The following is a 19,764-nucleotide window of genomic DNA, read 5'->3' on the forward strand; positions in this document are numbered from 1 at the left end:
AATGATTGTCTTCCCTCTATTTCAGAAACACATTAGGAAGAAAGATCTTGAAAAGCAGAGGTTTTAATTAATAATCTTTGTCATTACTTCATTCCTCACTGTTGGTTCCTGCTTTTGCAGTTCTTTGCAGAAGGCAGTGGCAGTGATTGCACTGGTGACTGCACACAGCTAGGTTTTCAGATCAAATTTGGCATTGACAAATGTCAACCTCAGAGTACTGGGACATATTATTGACAGTGAGAGCAAAGTGGAGTTCAAAGGTGCCCCATGGGACTAACAGCATTCTTGTATTTTCTTCTAGGAACTGTCTTTTCCAAACAAATCAGTTTATTTCTAGTAGTCCTCTCCTCCCCAGCTAATTTTCTTTAAAGTTTTGGAGCCTTTCAATTAGGTCTTGGAGAGAAGAGCCACCACCAAAAGCTGTATGCCAACCAGTGGAACACCAGGCTTGCCCAGGTCAAGTCCCCCACTTCTGCTAGCAGAGGAGTCCTTCAGCTCTGGTGGGAAGTGCTCACTGCTGGGAGGCTCTGGAGAGTCACAGGTTCTGCAGATTTGTCCAAGGAAGAAAGAGGATGATGATGCAGAGCTATACATGCTGAGGGTTTGCAAGGCCTCTGGTGCATCCCTTCCCTCTGGCACTCATAAGCACCCTTGAGTGCTTCACTAAGCACTGTAATTCCTGGCACTGTATAACCTGCCCCAAGAAAAGACTTGTCTAAATGCTGGGGATTGCTGACCTACTAATCACTAGCCTTTCTGCTGGTTATAGAAGCCCCTGAGGCTCTGCTTGTTCACATCCGTGCAGTGTCTGTGCTCCATGCTGGCCTTGTCTGTTCACCTGTGTTTGCATCTCCCTTGCAGGTCTGGATGGATGCAGGCACTCAAATCTTCTTTTCGTATGCAATTTGTCTGGGATGCCTGACAGCTCTGGGCAGCTATAACAAATACCATAACAACTGCTACAGGTAACTGGAGCATGGTTCTGCTGCCTAGACCCTTCCCCTCCCTGAACATCAGTTCACACAGGCTGGTGAACTCCTGGGGTCTACTGGCCTTTTGTAGTGTTGTGTTACTGTCTCTAATTAAGGTGTAAGTAAACTCTCTCCAGGTGTTTTCTCCTCAAATCCAACTCTGTTCTCTCAACCCAAGGAAATGTTCTGTCTGTGCCATGGGTCAAAAAAACTCCTCTTCCCCATCAGCTAGACCCAGCAAAGTCAGATCTTCTTAGCTAGCTTTGTGACCCCAGCCCACACCCCAGCCTCCCCTATTACATGGGTGCACAAGTAGGCATGGGGCAAGCAGAGCTGTGAGATCGAATGCCTCTAGGCTGAAGTCCTTTCATCCTGTGATTTGTCCTCCCTAGGTTCATTTGGACCTAGTGTCTTGCACAGCTGTCAGTACTCTGGGTTTCTATGTGCTATGGTCTATATATAAGCCTGCAGATATGACTTCTGCTTCTTGCTTACTCTTCCTCTGCTGAACGGACCTTAAACAGAGGTGGGCCAGGTTGCCAAATTGAATCAGGCTGTCAAGTTGAAGTGTTGGTTGAAAATACACTTATTTTGCTGTAGATATATCCACCTTCTGAAGCTATATCCCTAGAGGTAAAAGGATAGTGTGAGAGGAGGAAGCCACCTCTAATTAAAACTGCCCATTGCTCCCTACCCTTTCTCTACTGTGCTGGTTCTGGCACTGGGTTCTCCCCCATCTTTTACATTTAAAATTCTGGTCGTTGCCATGGAAAGTCCATGCAGACCACTGGCTACATGGTCCTTGCTTGGCATTGTCCTCTCTTCTCCTTAGGAATTCACTCCTGCTGTAGGGATGCCTCTTCACCAGCAGTTGGCCTGGGACTCCCTCTTCATGTCCCTTCTCCCAGATGCTGTTTGAAGTAAAAAAAACTGTAGGAAAAAAAAAATAAGATAATGGATCTCTCTCTGACCTCCTGCATGCCCTTGGGCATTATCCCTTTGCATCTGCAACCTAGAAGTGTAGAATGGAGATGATGACAGGGACTGATTAGTAGCAAGGTTGTTAAGAGCTTCTGTAACATCTGCTGGCAGATGCTATAGAAAGGAAAGAGATGTTTGCAGACAGTTCCACTGTACTAGGGAAATTGTACTTGGTTTTGGTATCAAACCTCCACCCAGCCTGTTCCCAGGCATGGACCCAGTTTTACTGAGTCAATCCTGTGCTCTGCAGCTTTGGTTTGCATAGGAAGAGTTTGCACAAGGAGTAGGCCTTAACAGGGCAGATACCAGGATGGTGCCCAACTCAGTTATCCCAGGTCAGGTGTAACCTTTAGTGAGCTGGAAGAGAAAGGATGTGAGCAGGAGTATATGTTGGTTGTATGGCTGTATATGATAGCTGTATGGCAGCAGCCCAAGATGGCACCAAACGGCATAGATCATTTCTTGTTTTCTGGGATTTTAAGGGATATCATCAGGGCTCTGTGGCTCCCTTTTGGGTGAAAATCTGGAGACTCCTATTTGCTCTGGCCATTCCTGCATGTTACTCTCTACTCTGACACCTCTTCCTACCTGCCAGGTGACTGTAGAGTACCTCCCAGCCCATGCTTTTCCAGTCTCGGGGGAAAGAGGGAAAAACACTGGGAAGGAAGAGGGGCCTATTTGACATAAATGGGAATCTATATAAGATGGTTGAAAATATAGTTTCAGTGGAGACCAAATAATTTATAGCAACTGGAGAAATGAGGTTCTGGTGTGGGCTTCCCACTGGGTTAACTGAGCTTGGTGGTGTGTGGTCCTGCTTACCAACTGGGATATTAATAGGGACTCAACCTGCAGACATCTTTTGGTCTCTCCTGCCTTAAAAACCAAGTGCAAAGGCAGAGCAATGGTGTTAGGTGTCGTGCAGCCATTGACAATGCAAAAAGCTGTACCTTGGAAAGAATAATCTGAATTTGTTTGGCATAGGGACTCTTCATGATCTGTACTTTGTTTCTAGAAATGGTTGCAGATCATTAATAGATCTAGTTAAGGTGCAGGGAAGAGCATGAAGCCCCCAAAAGGCTAGATTCCTAAAGACGGATAAAAAAAAAAATAAATCTTAGAATCATAGAAGGGTTTGGATTGGATGGGACCTTACAGATCATCCAGTCCTAACCCCCCCTGTATGGGCAGGGACACCTCCCACTAGACCAGGTTGTTCTAAGCCCATTCCAGCCTGGCCTTGAACACTTCCAGGGAGGGGACATCCATGACTTCCCTGGGCAACCTGTTCCAGTGTCTCGCCACCCTCACACTAAATCACACTGGATTTGTACAACAACATTTAATAAAGACAGACTGGGCCACGAATTGCCAGAGGGGTGCATTCAGTTTGGTTCAGAATATCTCAGAAAGATGCTGCAAATGTTATTGTTGTCCCCAGGGATGCAGTCACAAGAAGACTAGGGAGACTGGAGCGTGAAAAGGAATTGGATAGATAAAGGAATTTTAGTTTAAAGAGTAGATGGATGAGAATGAGATGAAACAGATACAGAAAGGGAACAGATCAAAGAAAATAATTTGTATCTTTTTCTCATGATGCGAGGACCAGGAGATACTTAGTAGTGTTGAGAGCCAAGAATATTGTCATTGTTCAGAGAGGTCTATTAAGGAAACAAAAAAACAAACCAAAACATCCCTCCCCTTTTCAGATAAAAATAATCCCTGCTATGCTCTGCTATAGGAGGGCCCAGGGGACAGTGAGGAAAAAAAAAATCAAGCATTTAGATGTGAAACAAAACAACCTCATGAGCAAGCAGCTGAGGTGAGGAATGCATCTTTGTGCTGTCCTTGGAGAAGGCTTATTCAGGGCATCCTCCTGTAGGTCCTGGTGCTGACCCAAGCCATGAAAGACCTAGGAGAAAGGCCCTGCTGTGGGCACAATGGGTGGGGTTGGAGGGTGGGTGCTGCCCCAGGGATTGCCTGGGGGTGTGGGTCATAGCTGTACTCTCACCTGGCTGATGCTCTGCTCCTTCCTTCCAGGGACTGTGTGGCCCTCTGCTTCCTCAACAGCGGCACCAGCTTCGTGGCCGGCTTTGCCATCTTCTCTATCCTGGGCTTCATGGCAAAGGAGCAGGGTGTGCCCATTGCTGAGGTGGCTGAGTCAGGTGAGTGGAGCTGTGGTGGGATGGGGCCCCCAGGGTGCTGCCCTTTAGTCCCCCTGAGCAAGGAGAGCATGCCCACAGGATGCCCACCTGGGGCAAACCATGTTGCAGCTGCAGACTGCCATCGCAGTGGACAGCTCTGCTTCCTACCTCCAAAAAAACAGGGAGAAACAAATGCATGCTTACGAAATATTGAGATGTAATAACTGTGTCTTGAGGCCAGTATAAGCTGCCTCTCAGGGTTAGGGTTAGGCAGCTGCTGTCCCCCAGTGGAGGGGCGAGGTGCCTTGGTGGCATAGAGCCAGGCTTGTGCCATGCTCCCCTGGGCTCAGAGGCTTTCCTTGCATTTACGATAGCGATGCAGCCAGAGCTTGCTGTGTCCCCTTTCCCCTCTCTTCCTGATCTCCTCCATGCCTCAAGCAGCCTGGATTTCCCACGTGGTGCTGGGATAACTGGAGCGAGAGGCTGCATGGCTCCAGGCTGTGCCTCGGCGGGCAGCTGCCCCGTGTGGGTCTGCACAAGCTGTGCCGTGTCACTGCCTGCTCTGAAAGTCCTTCTCCTCGCAGGGCCTGGCCTGGCATTCATCGCCTACCCTCGGGCTGTGGTCATGCTGCCCTTTTCCCCTCTCTGGGCCTGCTTCTTCTTCCTGATGGTTGTTTTGCTGGGACTGGACAGCCAGGTAAAAGATGCAGGGTGATTCCCTGCCAGGCAAAAGCCACCACCCCTTCAGGACAGGCTTGAACTTGGCTGAGGAGGGGCAGTAGGGCTGGGGAGATGGTCAGGAGGGGCTGACAGGGGCGGGCTCTCTGCTCTTTGCAGTTTGTCTGTGTGGAAAGTCTCGTCACAGCTCTCGTGGACATGTACCCCACCATCTTCCGCAAGAAGAACCGACGGGAGGGCCTCATCCTGCTGGTCTCCATCCTCTCCTATCTGGTTGGCTTGTTGATGCTCACAGAGGTATTTTGGACTCAGGCTGCCTGCATGGTGCTTGTTGGATCTGAATGCCCCCTGGAAAGAGGAGGGCCTGGTGGGTGGTGGGGTCCATGCTGCTGCACAGTCCCCGGGGGAAGCTGCCCTTCTCTCCCTGTGGCTTTCGTGTTTTCCCTTCCAGCCATCACCCCTTGTGCCAGTCAGAGTTGTGACATACCTCCTGCCAAGACTGATAATTGGAGCTCTGGACAGCCCATATTTTGGTTGTAGATTTATCTCTACATGAGCTAAACCTTTACCTGTGCACGGTGAGGGAAGAAGCATCTTTGTCCTCCTTCCTCCTGGACAGAGCTAGAGTAACATTTGGTGTAAAGAAACTTGGTGGGCCTGAGTGTGCCCCATATCTGTTACACTGATTTCCTATATATTCTCCTTCTTGTTCTTAATTGCCTGGGAGTTAAACTGTTCTGTTTTAAATGCTTTTAAACATATACTCCTTCTAGAAGCATGCATGGGGGAATAGATGCTGCCATGATGCTCTTTGCAGCTTCTGTATTCATTTGGGTATAATTTTGAAAAAGCTGCTTTTGATGTTTCAGCATTGTGCCTGGACTTACCAGCAGACCTATTTTGCAGACAGAATTGGAGACCTGGGCAGTAAAACAGCCCAGCTGACAGCCTCTGGGCACACAGAAACAGCTGTTTGCAAAACTGCATCTGCTGCTACTTCCCTGGGCAAATTAGGAGGCTGAAGGGAAAAAAGATGCATTGCATCTCTTGAGGTTGTTTCAACCCTCACTTCCAGCTACACAGGTGACTTGAGTTTTGTTTTGGCCTAAAATATCCTGACAGTCCCTGCCAATCACTTGCCCTCCCCTGTCCTGACCTAGAATTAAGGCTTGCAGAGAGCAGGGCTGCTGTGTGGTCTCCATCAGGCCTTGAGCATGAGCTGTATGGCCTTTGCTGTTGGCTAAATCCATGCCTCAGAGAGAGAAAGGTGCATCCATCTCTGAGGAAGATGTTAAATTTGTTTCCTGCTCTGGCTAGAGCTCTTTGCCTGTGCCTGATTCATCTCCCTTCTCTTCCTTCCCGCTGCACCTCGCTGCCCACTTGGCCTTTCCTAGGGTGGGATGTACGTCTTCCAGCTCTTTGATTACTATGCTGCCAGTGGCATGTGCCTGCTCTTTGTGGCCATCTTCGAGACTCTCTGCATTGCCTGGGTCTATGGTGAGTATGAACCCTGTGGGGGGATCCCCAGCTCTGGCCGCTTAGGTTCTTGCTTGGTCCATACTGAAAATGCTGAAATTGCTCATCTTGGCAATTGCTTCATAGTACAAAGCAGACCTATAAATTTTGCTTTGGTGCCTCTGGACTCAGCTGGAGGGGACTTCTTCACAGCAACACCCTGGGGAATCTGCTTGGCAGATACCCCCAGCATGTTCCTGTGTGCCCCTGCTTTTGAGGCCCTCCTTCCTCAGGGACTTCGAGTTGGCTGGGAAATCTTTTCCCAACCTGTGTATTGAGGATTCTGATACCCATAAACATTTTTGAGAGCCCTCTCTCAATATTTACTGTCACAAGGGATGGGTAAAACTTGGATTCAGGTTTCAGTCTGGAAGATGCTAAGGAGCTGGCCCTGCTGAGTCACTGGGCTTTTTTGGGGCAAGAGGATTCTAGTTCAGGGCAACGACCGAAGCTTGTCCCACTCATGGCAAACTCACCAGCAGGACCGCCAGCCACACTGAGGTTCCTGCTTCATCTGGGGAGTATCCAAAAAGTATTGAAGCAGAACCCTGGACATATGGACCCTACTGCTCCTCCTTCCCTGGTAGCAGTGAGGCATCCTTCCCCTCTTCCGCAGGTGCCGAGCGTTTCTATGATAACATTGAAGATATGATCGGCTACCGGCCATGGCCTCTCATCAAATACTGCTGGCTGCTCATCACCCCGGCCGTGTGCATGGTGAGGGCCTTAGCAAAAGGAGCTCTGGGGGAAGGAGCAGAGCTGGGTGCCTCTGACATACAGATACCTCCATATATACTGAGGGACGTGCATATGTATTGGGTGGTTATGTGCTGGGGGAGCCTGTTGTTCTGTGTGTTTGTGGCTTTGGGGGCCAGGTGTGGGGCAAAATAACAGGGAGAGGGATCCAGCTCAGCACTGATAGTGGTGTCTGCTGGTGGGGCGAGCACCTTCTGCTATGCCCAGTGCTGTGTATGGGGGCTCTCCCAGCAAATCTTGCTTGACTGGTGTGCCTTCTGTTGTCCTGGGGAACTCTTAGTTGCCATGACCTCTGTGCAGGTGTGGACTCCCCAGGAAGACCTCTCTTGGTTAATGGTGTTGATCTTTTTGCTTTTTTTTCTCTCGGTCTCTTCCATCGTGGCAGGCAACCTTCCTTTTTTCTCTGATCAAATACACCCCACTGACCTACAACAAGAAATACGTGTACCCGTGGTGGGGAGATACCCTGGGCTGGCTGCTGGCCCTCTCCTCCATGGTCTGCATCCCTCTCTGGATTGTCTACAAACTCTCTACCATCAAAGGCTCCCTCAGAGAGGTGAGGCTGGTGCTTTGGGATCAGGGCATGGGCTGTACTTCTGTGTTGAAGTCCAGCCTTGCAGGGGAATCATATGTGTGTGGCAGCTTAATTACTAGGGAGCCTAGAATAAATTGATTGAATGAGTCCATTGCTATAACTGACTTGGTTTTATTAAATTCTGCCTGGCTGGAGGACTGCTCTTGCCTCTTGGTGCGCTTTGTTTATTGCTTCTGTCCCTTTGCAAGCACTGTGAGAAAAAAGTTCATTAGATGGAGACAATAAAGATGGTCTCTACTGCCTTGAGTCACTTTGGAGGCTGCCCTTGATTGAGGCTTGGGGACTTGCTCTGAGAAAGCTGCAGATCCCATGAGCACTATGAGCTGCTGAGAGTCAGTGTCCTGGGCCTGCTGTGGTCCATTGATGGCTAACCTGAATGTGCCTTGGGAGAGCCAGGGACCTAGCAAAGCAGAACTTGCTCTAGACAGTCATCGTCCCTGCCATAGCTCACTGGAGGTCTCACAGACATCCTTATACCCCAGGATCCCACCCATTCCCTGCCTCCTGCAAATGCTCAGGAACTGGTTTTGACAGCATCCCTGTGTCCGGTATGGAGAGGGAGGAGCGGGCACAGATACAGGAGTATAGCAAAGCCACCACTGCATGGTGTATCAGGTAGCCCCTTACCTACTTACTGCCCCAGTTAAAGCCAAACCTGTGTAAAGGGGGATGATCTGCATGTATTTGAGCACCAAGCTTTCTTTGGATTTCTTTCTAGCCCTGAGCTGGAGCCAAGGGAGGACAGAGCTTTCCTACTCTCTCAGGTCTCTCACATACTCAGTGCTTAACCTGGGACAAGTGCTTCAAAGATGAGTTTATTCTTTCAGTTTCTGAAATGCTGACCATCCTTATCTGTGACACCTCTGGCCTTTAGAGACCAGACCTGTAACCCTGCCTGGCTGTCTGAATGATACCCGTGAGTGGAAGGGGAGGGTCCAGGTCACCTTTTGTCCTTGCAGCTGTATTCATTGTCTGCCTTTGCCTTCCAGAGGCTTCGCCAACTCACCTGCCCACTTGAAGACTTGCCTTCCAGGCTGGGCACAGGACAGCCCCTTCCCTCCACCAGAGCTGGTCTCCTGATGCTGACAGAGGTTGAATCTCATTGCTAGGACCAGTGTGGTTCTCCCTCCCCCAGGATGGTTTCTATACAGCCTTTACCACCTGTTGGATAATGTAAGGATTCTTCACTCGCCAAGGAGAGAGGGATTTCTGGGCTGAACTCCCTTCCCTGGAAGATTTGAAAGGCTGAGGAAGAGGCTGCTGTAGATGTGGTCTGTGTGGAGTTTGCAATGCACCTTAATCCTCTCTCTGGAGAGGGCTCTGAAGGGGCAGACCAAGCACCGGTGTGCCTGCTGGTGGGCAAAAAAGGACTGATCCTGGAGTGGAGAGTGTCAGAGAGTCTCAAGAGGTGTGACTCCAGTGAGCTTCTCCATTCTTTCCATTAAAACCTTGGTTTTCCCCTCTAGATCCACTCTGTCTCACTTTTGTCTCACCAGCACCTCTTGCTGATAGCATGCTAGGTGGGATATATGTTAGCAGAGCAGTGTTGGGCGCTCAGGTCTGCATCCCTTTGCACATCTATCTGTCTGAGAGGGTGGGCAGGAGAGAGGTTGTTCAGGGTAGGAAGGAAAAGAGGGAACACCAGTTTGGTGGCCCCCATAAGGTGGTAGGCCTGAGGTACCTGGGTGAAGTGGAAAATACAATGCCACGTTCTGGAGCCATTGCCATCTCTCAGCCAAAAGAGTAATCTGGCTGCTAAGTCCCTGGGCAATTCCCAGGGTCTGAGCAAAGGGGTGTTGGTTTGCCTTTTCTTCATGTAAGTGAAGGTTCATAGGCAACTCTCCCTCATCTCTGCAGATCTGTGTCTTTTTTTTTTTTTTCTTTTTTTTTTTTTTTTTTTTTTTTTTTTCCCCTGCTGACAGCCTTCCAGGTGTTCATTTTCATTTTCCTGCCTGTGGAAGAAGGGCTGCGTGGTTGAAGAGTGGGATCTGCATGTTATGTCAACAAACAGGGCCCCTTGTTTCCAGGCTGCTCGGGTGAAAAAAAAAAAAAGAAAAAAAAAAAAAAGAAAAGAAAAACAAACAAGAAACCCAAAATCAAAGTACTTCTGTTTTAAGAGCTGTAGCCCCAGCATCCAAGGAGGGCATCCAGAGGACATGTAACCCCGGGAAGCTGGATGGCTCCCAGGAAACCCTGAGGAAGCTGGAGCGCGGGCAGAGCTAAGGCAGAAGCCAGAAGTTCCCGAACTGCACATGGACACCGACGGGCACCACGCTACGGCCAAAGCTTCTGGTGCCGCGGGGAGAGAAGGAAGAGGAGGAGGAGGAGGAGAATTAGAGCAATCCACGCCACTAGCCACAAGGTGGCCCCAGGACCTCACCCACCGGGGTCCCTTCGGGAGGGTTGGTGGGAGGGGGGCTGCGGGAATTTCCGAGGCTGCGCCGGCACCCGTGTTACTCCTTCTCCCTGGCTTGGGAAGGTCCTTTGGTTCACGGTGACCCCGGCCATTCCCACATCACCCCCTTCCCCTGTTGGGTGTGGAGGTTTTCTCTGCAGACAGGAGCCCACAGGGAATGGGTGGCCCCAGCTGTGGCACTGACTAGTTCAGACCTCTAGGCCATGGCGGGTTTCCCCCCTCCGCGGCGCTGGTGAGGTTGCATCTTGGGATCCTGCGTTCAGTTTTGGGCTTCTCAGTACAAAAAGGACATTGAGGTGCTGGAGTGGGTCCAAAGAAAAGCAGGGAAGCTGGTGAAAAGTCTGGAGAACATGTCCTGTGAGGAGCAGCTGAGGAAACTGATGTTGCTTAGCTTGGAGAAAAAGAGGCTGAGGAGAGACCTCATCACCCTCTACAACTACCTGAAGGGAGGTTGTGGCGAGCTGGGTGTTAGCCTCTTCTCCCAAGTAACAAACAATAGGAGAAGAGGAAATGACCTCAAGTTTTGCCTGGGGAAGTTTAGTTTGGATATTAGGAAAAATTTCTTCACTGAAGGGATTGTCATGCACTGGAACAGTTTGCCCAGGGAAGTGGTGAAGACACCATCCCTGAAGGAAGCTAAAAGGCATGGAGATGTGGTTCTTAGGGACATGGCTTAGTGTTGGATTTGGCCATGTTAGGTTAACAGTTGGACTTGATGATCTTAAAGGTCTTTTGCTACCAAAATAATTCTATGACTGTAAGTTCTTGGGTTTGTTTTTTTCCAGCTTAGTGTTGTTGGAGCCTGGTGACCTCAGATGGGAGCCAGATTGGTGGTGAAAAGGGGTCACGGACTTTCACTCACAGACACTACCAAACTGATGAGCACCAAACACTGAGGGGTTTGCTACTGGGAGGATTTGTGATGGTGCAGAAGATTTAACATCCTAGGGGGGAGAACCCGCTGATCTGTGGCCCACTGTCTCTGTGTAGAAACCTCATCTTATTTCCAGCATCTTTTCCTTTTCCCTTGCTTGTTTTCCACTGGGGCTCTGGAGTGGGTGGATTCTTTTGCTAGGCTGCACATGCAACCATGGGTGAATCCCCCCCTGGTCAGTCCTGTACCTCCTGTCAAAATCTCAGCCACTGGGTTTCTGCACACCTCCCTCCCTGCCTCTGGAGAACACTGTGGATGCTGAAGGCATAGGTGCAGGAGGCCTGGGCTGAACTGTTTGTCACAGCTTTCCTGGGCTGCCTCAAAGTCTCAGAGTTCCAGATTCCCAGCTGCCCAGTGCTTGGTAGTGCTTGTGTGTGAGCTGAGGGTAGGAAAATGCTTACAAAGCCAGGGAAAACCACTTTTGGAAGAGATCCAGAGTGATATGGAGAATGGAGCCATTCAGCTGCCCTGCCACTTGCATATGGTCCTGGCAGGTAGAAATTACTTCTAGAAATGAGTGAATGGAATTCAATACAGAAGTATTTTTGGTTGGCTTTTTGTGTGAGTCAGATGCTCCAGCAGCCGATATTTTTATTCATGTAACTCTAATCTTACATGGAGTTATACTTTCACTCTCCAGTAATATCCTACAGATACTATAAATATAGAAATTTGGCCCAATGCGTAGATATTTCAACCCTAATAGATAACACTGTTTGTCTACAGCTATGTCCAGAAACATGGCTGATGTAAAAAGTCTTCTCAGCTGCATGTAAGAAAAGCATCAGTCTGCTGAAAGGCTTAAGTCTTGCTTTGTTTCAAAATCCTCTGGTGTCAAGTGAATTGGACATGTGGTTTGTTGATCTGGTTTTACATGAGCCAGAAAATCTCCCAGGCCTGTGTTCCCAAATTGATGTAAAGATTTGGATGAGCTAGGCAGGTCATATAAGTTAGAAAACCAAAGGTTTTTGCTGGACATTCTTAAACAAATGTCATAAATCTGATAGGAGTTTAAGTATTGGGACCTGTGATGCCTGGCTTGAAATATGATTCAAGTACATTCTGTATTGCTCATTGAGAAGGTTCATGGGATAAATCTGACAATATATTTGAAACTTCCACACATTACATTTTCTGCAGCACTTTTTAAGACCCCATGTTAGAGGGAATTTTGAGGAAACTGGGAATATGGTGATTTTGGCATATGGTGATTGTTCGTGGTTTGGAACATGGTGAAAAAGATTTCCGTTGTATTCAAGATCAGCCTAGTACTCCACTTCTTACAGTCTGTGGAACTAATGCTTACTCAAATCCTTTTCAGTGGCTAAGATGCTGATATCCCTTTAGACATGATGTGGGGTTGTTGGAAATTTCTCACATTCAGAATCCAAAATGCAACTGAGCCTGAGAATTCAACCCATTATTATTATTGGGAAAACTAGGGTTAAAGACCCAGTTTTTTTCATGAGTTGGTTTGTTGGATTTTATTTTATTTTTTGTTTGTTTGTTGTTTTTGTTTTGTTTCAAATTAAAAGTTCACATAAAAAGAAGAAGTCCCTGAGATTCTGCCCCAGGCTGTTAGTGCTTGGAAAGGATGTCTGACCTTTCAGTCCACCTGTTTGTGGATGGGAGCTCTGCTTTTCCCCTAGTGTGATGCTTGCATCAGTGGTGCCTGGGGAAGCATCTCAGCTCCCTCATCAGGCAGAGAGATAGTGCTGACCCTGCTGTTCTCCTCCACGGAGAGACATTTCAGGGCAGGAGAGAGATTTCAGATCTTGGGGATATGATTCCCTTCTATGGAGCAGAATTCATCTGCTCTGGTGGGGAGCATCCTGAACCCTGGAACTCCCAGCATGTTCTAACAGCTGCTTTGAGAGGTCCTTCTCCTTTTGCCACTAGTGATATACCAGAGAGTTTTCTGTGGCTATTGAAGAAACATGTAGTGTGAGTTGTCATGCATTTTGGTGACAAGAAAGGTGGAAGTGCTGGGAGACAGCAGGCTATGGTGCATAAATGGAGAGAACAGAGTAAGATTAACATTTAGACATGTGGGATATGTAATCCTGTGAAGCAGGGATCCCCAGATAATCTGTTAAGTGTGTCCTGGAGGCTGGTGCAAATGAGCATATCCTTCAGAGCAGAGTGTTTGGCTGAGCCCTTGTCTGCTAACATGGTTAGCAGCCTGCAGGATGGGGATCTGCGTGGTGAAGATAAGGGAGGCTCACATGGGCGAACACAAAGACAGATTTGGGAAGTCATTACTTCTGAGAAGTTACCAGTGACTTTGTTACCCTTTCTCCACCTGACTTGCCCAGAGTCCCATCACTGTGGGCAGCAACAAGTGCTTCTTCGTCCACACAGACCGACCTTGTCCTTTGCATCCTTGTGCCTTGTGAATCAGAGGTGCTTGCTGTCACAGCACAAGTGCCATAGCAACAGGCTCAGCTGCCCTGAGGAAGCAGAGAGGGAAAGCCGGAGCAAGCAGTCATGTACCCGTGTGTCCTCTGCTTGCCTTTTTTCTGTAATCCTCTGACCAGCAGGGAGCACTGCTTGTAGACCTCCCAGAGGCTGTCAGGCCACCGATGCCCCCACAGCACTGCTGATCCTCCCTCCCACCCAGTTTTACTGCTGACACTGGGTTTCTAAGATGTTTGTTCATGCCTTATCCTCTCCCTCACCATCCCATTATGGATGCTGTGAAATAGGGGATGTCTTAACCTGCCTGTGCTTCCAAAGTTGAAGGCTCCTGACAGCCTCTTTTTCTCCAGGAGCCCAGTGCAGAATCAGGGCTGTGGCTTGCCAGAGCCCATCGTGGTTCTGTGGGGCCTCACTAGCACTTGTTACTGTGGTGATGTTCACCTATGACTAGTTACAGTGAAACTGTTGTAGGAAGTCAGGGGACTTGCTTAAGCAGCAATTAGCCATAAACTTAAAAAATAAATTATATGAATGCCTTGGGAAAACTCCTCTGCAACCATAGGATGCAATCAGGTAGGACAGTTCTTAGTCAAAGTAGCAGCAGTGCTGTGCCTGTGGGAAAACCATCATCTCTCCTGGTTTGCTAGCAAAGGTCTAAAAGGTGGGATTAGTCTGGACAAGCAAGGACAGTGGTGGCTTCTACCACAGATGGCCTAGCATGGGGGGCAGCCAGGGCAGCAGGCTCCTCTGTCTCTAACACCAGCTGTGTGGTGAGACCTTTGACCCCAAAGAAGGGGAGTATCCTGCAGCTTGAGGACTCTTGGGTGAGAAAGCTGCTACCCCTCAGGCACAGTAATGGGGTTTTCTCTTGTCTTCGTTTTCCTGCCTGAAAAATTGGATGCTGCCATTTCCTCCTTTGCCTCAGGATGCACCATGGGGAGGGCTATGGAGATCTGGATGCTGCTGGTGTCAGGGTCACACACAGAGAGGGGATCCCAGCTCTTACAAGGGTTCGTGCTGCCTGGGGAGGGGCAGGGGAGAGGGGTACTTTGAATTTTTGCAGGATTTTTGCTTCCCTTATGAAATGGAGTGTTGAAGAGCCTTCTCACCCACACTCTCTCCATCCCTGCAGCCAGCAGGGCTGCTGCTTCCCCCTTCCCTCTGAATGCTTGTGTCAAGAGGGACAGCATTTATGCCCCACCAGAAGCTGCCAAGGTTCATCCCCTGTGCTGGCTGAGCCTTGGCCATGGCTCCTCTCTTTCAGCTTGCTCACAAATTTGCATCCTGACACATAATCCATCTGCTAGTCCCTGTAGGAAGCTGCCTCTGCCCATGGCAGTGGTGGAGGAGGAACCCTTGCTGTGGGGAGAGCTGCAGCCAGACCACCACATCCTTTAGCAGCCTTGTCCTACCTATTCAGCACAGAGTGCTAGCTCTGGGGTTTTCTCTGCCAGTGCAGGTGGCAATTGGTGGTCAGGAAGTGTATCACCCCTTCTCCTGCCCTCTCCTGGGATAGTGCTGAGCACAGTCCATACCCCCACATCTGAGCTGGTTAAAAGGTGATTTCTGGTTTTCCATCTCTGCCACCACATTAGTGCAATCCCTCATATAGGGGCTGCCATGGTGGGATGAAGGTGCCCCATGCCCATAGCAGGATTTAAAAGCACATTGAGTTATTCCCTGGTGGAAAATCTGAAGCCAGAGTGTAACTTCTGACACCTTCTGGGCTGGAAGGCAGAAATAGCAGTCTTTTTTTCCCACTGGAGAATGCGTTTCACACATTGCTGGACAAAGTTTTCATTTAGTTTGTCTTCCTTCTTGTTTTACCCTAATGTCACAATCCATATCCCATCTACGGTTTCACAAAAAATTGTGATGTTCCTGTGAAACATTTCAGTGTGGATAAATCAAGTTTCTAGGTCAGCTCTGCTTACCTAGTCTTATCTCAAACCCCTTTCATATCTAGATAACCTCTACTGCATCATTTCCCCAGCTGTGCTGGGTCACACCAGTCCTCTGTCTCAGGACTGTCCTTAATTCACAGGGAGGGAGGCAGTGCAGTTTCTATGTTGTGTACCCAGCACACGATGTTCACCTTGCAGCCATTCAGGACTTCAGATGCAGTCCCCAAAAGGCAGAAGATGGAGCCTGTCCCCTCAGACACTGATCCCAGCCCATGCGAGGGAAGAATCAGCCTGTATTTCTTTGGATGTGGGACCAAATAATTCAACCAGCCCAAATGCTAGGTGAAAGACAGAGCTTTGAAAAATGCTTGGAAAGTTTAATGCTGGAAGCAAAGGGCTGCACACTGTCTTTGGCTGCCTGTGAAGAAGCATCGCCTACTTCAGCTGCCCCCCCAGCTCTTTGCCTCATGGCCCCATTCCCCATCTGCAGCTTCTGGGACATGGCTGGGTTGGCTCAGAGATTCCGAGCCCTGGGAATGTCCCCTAGCACTCCTCCTGAGCTGCTCTGCCCCCTCTTTGAACTGCTCAGCAGCATGGGTTCACACCAGCTGCCCCCAGTGTCGGCTGAGGTAGTAAATTAGAATAAATTAGACTGAGATATTTTCCCCTTCTGCCTCCAGGACTGGGCTCAGTGGATCACTGAGGATCCTGCCAGGCAGAAGGGTGACCCCCATCATGCACATCTCCAGCATTTCTTGTCCCCGTGCTCTAATGCAATCTGATGCACTGGCTTCTGGCACTAGTGGAGGATTTGTGTGTGTGTGTGTGTGAGACAACATTAAAAATGGCCTCTGTAGAGCACGCAGGCACATAAACTTACCATTTCCCCCCTCTTCAGTGATGAAGGCTTTTGTCAGCTCCCAGGTTTCCCTCTGAGGGGGCCGGAGGATGCTCATCTGGTGAGCTGTGACACAGCCAAGCAGATCAGAGCTTGTGCTGCCATGTGTCCTAGCTACCATCCCACGTGCTGCTGGGGTTTGGCCACATGGGTAGATGAAAAGGTCAATAGGAATTTGGCAGGCACATTAACAGATGAAGCAAAAGACAAAACAGTAATAGCATTAACCATAAAATTAAAAGCAATAAAATAATCTGAGCTGGACTATCTTGAGAAAAATGGTGTAACTGGAATGCCTGCTTGCTGCTCTGTGGGTTGCGAGAAGCCCTGGAAGAGTGCACCAGGGGTGAGGCAGATACAAAAGAGAGCTGCCAGGGCAAAGGCACAGAGGGATTACTCACTTGCAGCAAGCACACGGACTCTGCTATAAAAACCCTCTGGCTGTATCTCGACCTGCTGACAGAGCTCTCTCCTGTGAGCTGTGTCTGCACTCACAGAGCATTGGACAGGCACAGAGGGGTCTGTGTGAGCCCAGGACAAATGTCCCCCCTCCACCCACTCCCTGCCTTTTGCTCCATCTCCCCAATGGTACAGGTGTGCCTTGAGCTTGGCCACTAAAGCAGGTGTAGTGTAGCAGTCTCTGGAGATGGAGATTATTCACTCTGCACATTTGCAGGATGATTTTAAGGGATGCCACAACCTCAATAAAGTGCTGGAGCCTCAGAGCAGTGGGGGGGTGTGTCAGACAGTCTGGGCCTTGTGTGGGGATCTCCACAAGGGGAGATCTCCATCCTGCTGAGGTCAAAAAGGCCCGGAGTCACTCCCCTGTATGCTGCAGTTGGTCTTTGCAAATTTTGGGCCTTTACCCTGCCTGACCGGGGCTGGTTTCTTTTCCTGTTTTTGTGTCAGGGTCCCCAGTTCAAGGTCTGGAGAGGTGTATGTTGCAAGGGAGCTGGGGAGAAAGTTCTCCCAACCTGATGCCCCTCCCTTTCCACCACCCACACATGAGCTGGGTGATAATTTGGTGGGGGGAGCTGGAGAAAGGGGGAGGGACGGACGGACTGGAGGAGGAGGGAGGGGTGTCTTTGCCTTAACTCTTGCTGTGTCTCTTTGGCCCTCAGTGGATTCCCTGCTTGAATTCCACTGGGACAGGACAGGACGGGACTGGCTTGCGTGGCAGAGACCTGCACCGGGTTGAGGAGAGGTAGGCAGACCTGACTGAGCAGATGTGGTGCTGGTGCCTCTGATCCTCCCGCAGCCTGATGCCAGCTGCTTGCCATGCTCTGGGGAGTGGGCCAGCAACTCTGCATGGGAAAAATCTTCCCAGTGCTAAGCAAAAGAAGAGAGAGCTGGAGCAGGGAGAGCAAGTAATCAGTTTGGATAAACACAGGGAAGAGTTTTTTCTTTCAGTGGTTCCTGTAGGAGAGGATGGGCAGTGATGCTGCTGAGAGGCTGCCAGGAAGCTGCAGAGCAAAGGGATGCCTGAAGGATGGGTAATCTGTAGCGAGGGCTGTGGCAGCAGACAGAAAGAAAGAAAAGGGCTCAGCTGAAAAATTGAGAAGGGAGATAAGAGTGGGCCATACAGGGACATGGATGAATGGCAGCAATGGCTAGGTGATAATAGGTAACAGGAGGAAAGGTGCTAAGAGTGAGGTAAGCTGTGAGTGCTTTAACTCCTGCAAACATGAGGCAGCAACTCTCCCCTCCTCCTGAGCTGCCCTGCCAAGGTTCTGGCCATCCTGGTGCATTGGCTTGGGGGCTGCAGCTCTAAAAGGTGTGCCTGGGAGCATGTTCTTTGCTCCTCATGCCTCAAAGGCTCCATCAAATTTGTTCCCTTGAAGGGATGAGGCAGGGAAAGAGCACAGTTTGTGCATGTGCTAAACTCTGGGGATCTGCAGGCATATTTGCGAACAAACCCAAGCTGAATACATAGAGGTTTCATAATACCTGATCTGTGTCTCCTTAAATCAACAGTCCTTTTAAAGGAATCGCTGCTAATCAGGGCTTTCATCCAATGCCACTGGAAAGGCCATTGCCCCTGTTTTTCCTCTTTGGCAGCTGCTGATACAAGAGGCTGAACCTCGGACCTGAGTTTTGCAGCTCCGTAGCAGCCCACCTTTGCTGGTTTGGTGAGTGCAGCTGTGGTCCTTGCAGAGAGCAGGATAATGAACCCTGTGCCCTATCTCTACCTGCCCATGCTCCTGGGCAGGGCTATCGGGAATTGTTGGAGAGCAGACACCTTCCCTCTCAGAGGGTGCGAGTGGGAAGCAGAGGCATCACATTGGGTTACAGCAGGCACTGCTAGAAAGGGGCTAAAACATTGAGTCATAGTCTGCACATGCCTCTGCCTGTCCCAGTTTCACCTGATATGCCTTGTCCTGGTCACCAACTGGAGATCACTGAGCCTGCCCAGGGTCAGCTAGGTAGGGCTCCAGCCTGCACCTCAGCAGAATGTGGGGTGCTGGGCTCCCTGTGTGGGCTGATGAGGGAGACACTGGTGATGGGCAGCCTGTCCAGCACTGCTCATCTGCTCTACCATGGCTGAGGCACCCAGCTCTGCCAAATCAACTGCTGGGTCCCCTCATCCTCACTGTACTTTTGGAAGAGTTTTGTTTGTGTATTTTTCCCTGTGTTCCCCATTTCTCATCACTGATAGCAAGTGCTCCCAGGCTGTGCTTTTGGGAGGCTAGGCAGGCTGTGCCTGTCTGGAGGAGTTTAACTAGAAGTGCCTAGAGCAGTGTGCTGCCAAGTACCCTGCACTTCTCTCCAGCCTTTGAATGACAGACTTTTGGAGATGATGGCTACCAGAGGTGCTGGCTTTTCTACTCTCTTGTCTCAGTGTGGCAGCCCCAGAGAGGAAACCGCAAGGTTCATATTTTAGCTACTGCAGAGGTTAGGAGGTTTTTGTGGGCTCACGTGAACTTGCAGAGGGTGGCTGCTCTGCTGCCCACCCTTTCCTAACCCCTTAGGGTCAGCAGCAGGCAGCCAAGCTATAGCACTGGGGGTTGGAAGCCTCCCTCTCTTCACCTGACTTGCCTAAGGCTGCCAGGTAGCAATCCTTGCTCAGTGAATTTGCTGCTCGGGGTGAGGTGGCAGCACTGCAGCCATCATGTGCTTGCCTCCAGACTCTGTCCTGTCCCCATGGGGCATCTCCAAGCTGCCCCACGGGTCGCTGCTCCGCCGTGCTCCCACAGCTCCTGTTTGAGGGATGGGTGCTGGAGTAGTGTGGCTTTTACCCTCTGTGCCATTCACCTGCTCTGCTCCTGCAGCCAGTGACAGGAGCTGTGCTGTCCCCAAGTTCTGGCTGTGCATAGGGCCCTCTGAGTAAGCCTGACACAGCTGCAGGACTTTGCTCAACTCCTCCAGCTCTAGAGAGTGTGTGGGTCCAGGGGCTCCCCTGGGGCCAACCTGGCTCTGTGTGTGTAGGAGTGGTTAGAAAGGTGGACCCATGCTGCTTTTTTATGCTGCTGGGCTTTCTGCTGTGTGGCATTGAATATAAAACAGACTATGAGCTGAGTAGAGGTCTTTGAAGTATTTGGTTTGATGCAAAGGCC

At 49.9% G+C, this 19,764-nt stretch overlaps 2 protein-coding genes and 1 long non-coding RNA gene across 6 annotated transcripts in view; 2 read left to right on the forward strand and 1 right to left on the reverse strand.

The window, feature by feature from the left end:
* The window catches only part of SLC6A13 (solute carrier family 6 member 13), a 34,410-nt gene extending 25,305 nt beyond the window's left edge, over positions 1–9,105 (forward strand). The window contains exons 8-15 of one of the 2 annotated variants that reach the window (XM_071768712.1): positions 862–965; positions 3,993–4,117; positions 4,681–4,793; positions 4,934–5,071; positions 6,169–6,271; positions 6,906–7,006; positions 7,431–7,601; positions 8,630–9,105. In XM_071768712.1, coding sequence (XP_071624813.1) covers positions 862–965; positions 3,993–4,117; positions 4,681–4,793; positions 4,934–5,071; positions 6,169–6,271; positions 6,906–7,006; positions 7,431–7,601; positions 8,630–8,749 — 975 coding nt within the window. In that variant the 3' untranslated portion in view covers positions 8,750–9,105. The remainder of the gene's footprint in view (positions 1–861; positions 966–3,992; positions 4,118–4,680; positions 4,794–4,933; positions 5,072–6,168; positions 6,272–6,905; positions 7,007–7,430; positions 7,602–8,629) is intronic. The other variant, XM_071768721.1, reaches the window with a different exon arrangement.
* LOC139807598 (uncharacterized) lies at positions 960–16,711 on the reverse strand. Its single transcript, XR_011730627.1, has 3 exons — positions 16,193–16,711; positions 3,964–4,260; positions 960–1,901 (listed from the first exon to the last, which is right to left on the reverse strand). It is a non-coding gene; the product is annotated as an uncharacterized lncRNA (long non-coding RNA).
* Positions 16,712–17,277: 566 nt separating this feature from the next.
* Positions 17,278–19,764, forward strand: part of LOC139807556 (sodium- and chloride-dependent betaine transporter-like) — a 47,552-nt gene continuing 45,065 nt past the window's right edge. For 2 of the 3 annotated variants that reach the window (XM_071768668.1, XM_071768700.1), the window contains exon 1: positions 17,278–17,414. The gene's annotated coding sequence lies outside the window, so the exon portion shown is untranslated. The remainder of the gene's footprint in view (positions 17,415–19,764) is intronic. The other variant, XM_071768675.1, reaches the window with a different exon arrangement.

The sequence above is a fragment of the Heliangelus exortis genome, chromosome 1 (assembly GCF_036169615.1).
Source record: "Heliangelus exortis chromosome 1, bHelExo1.hap1, whole genome shotgun sequence".
NCBI lineage: Eukaryota > Metazoa > Chordata > Aves > Apodiformes > Trochilidae > Heliangelus > Heliangelus exortis.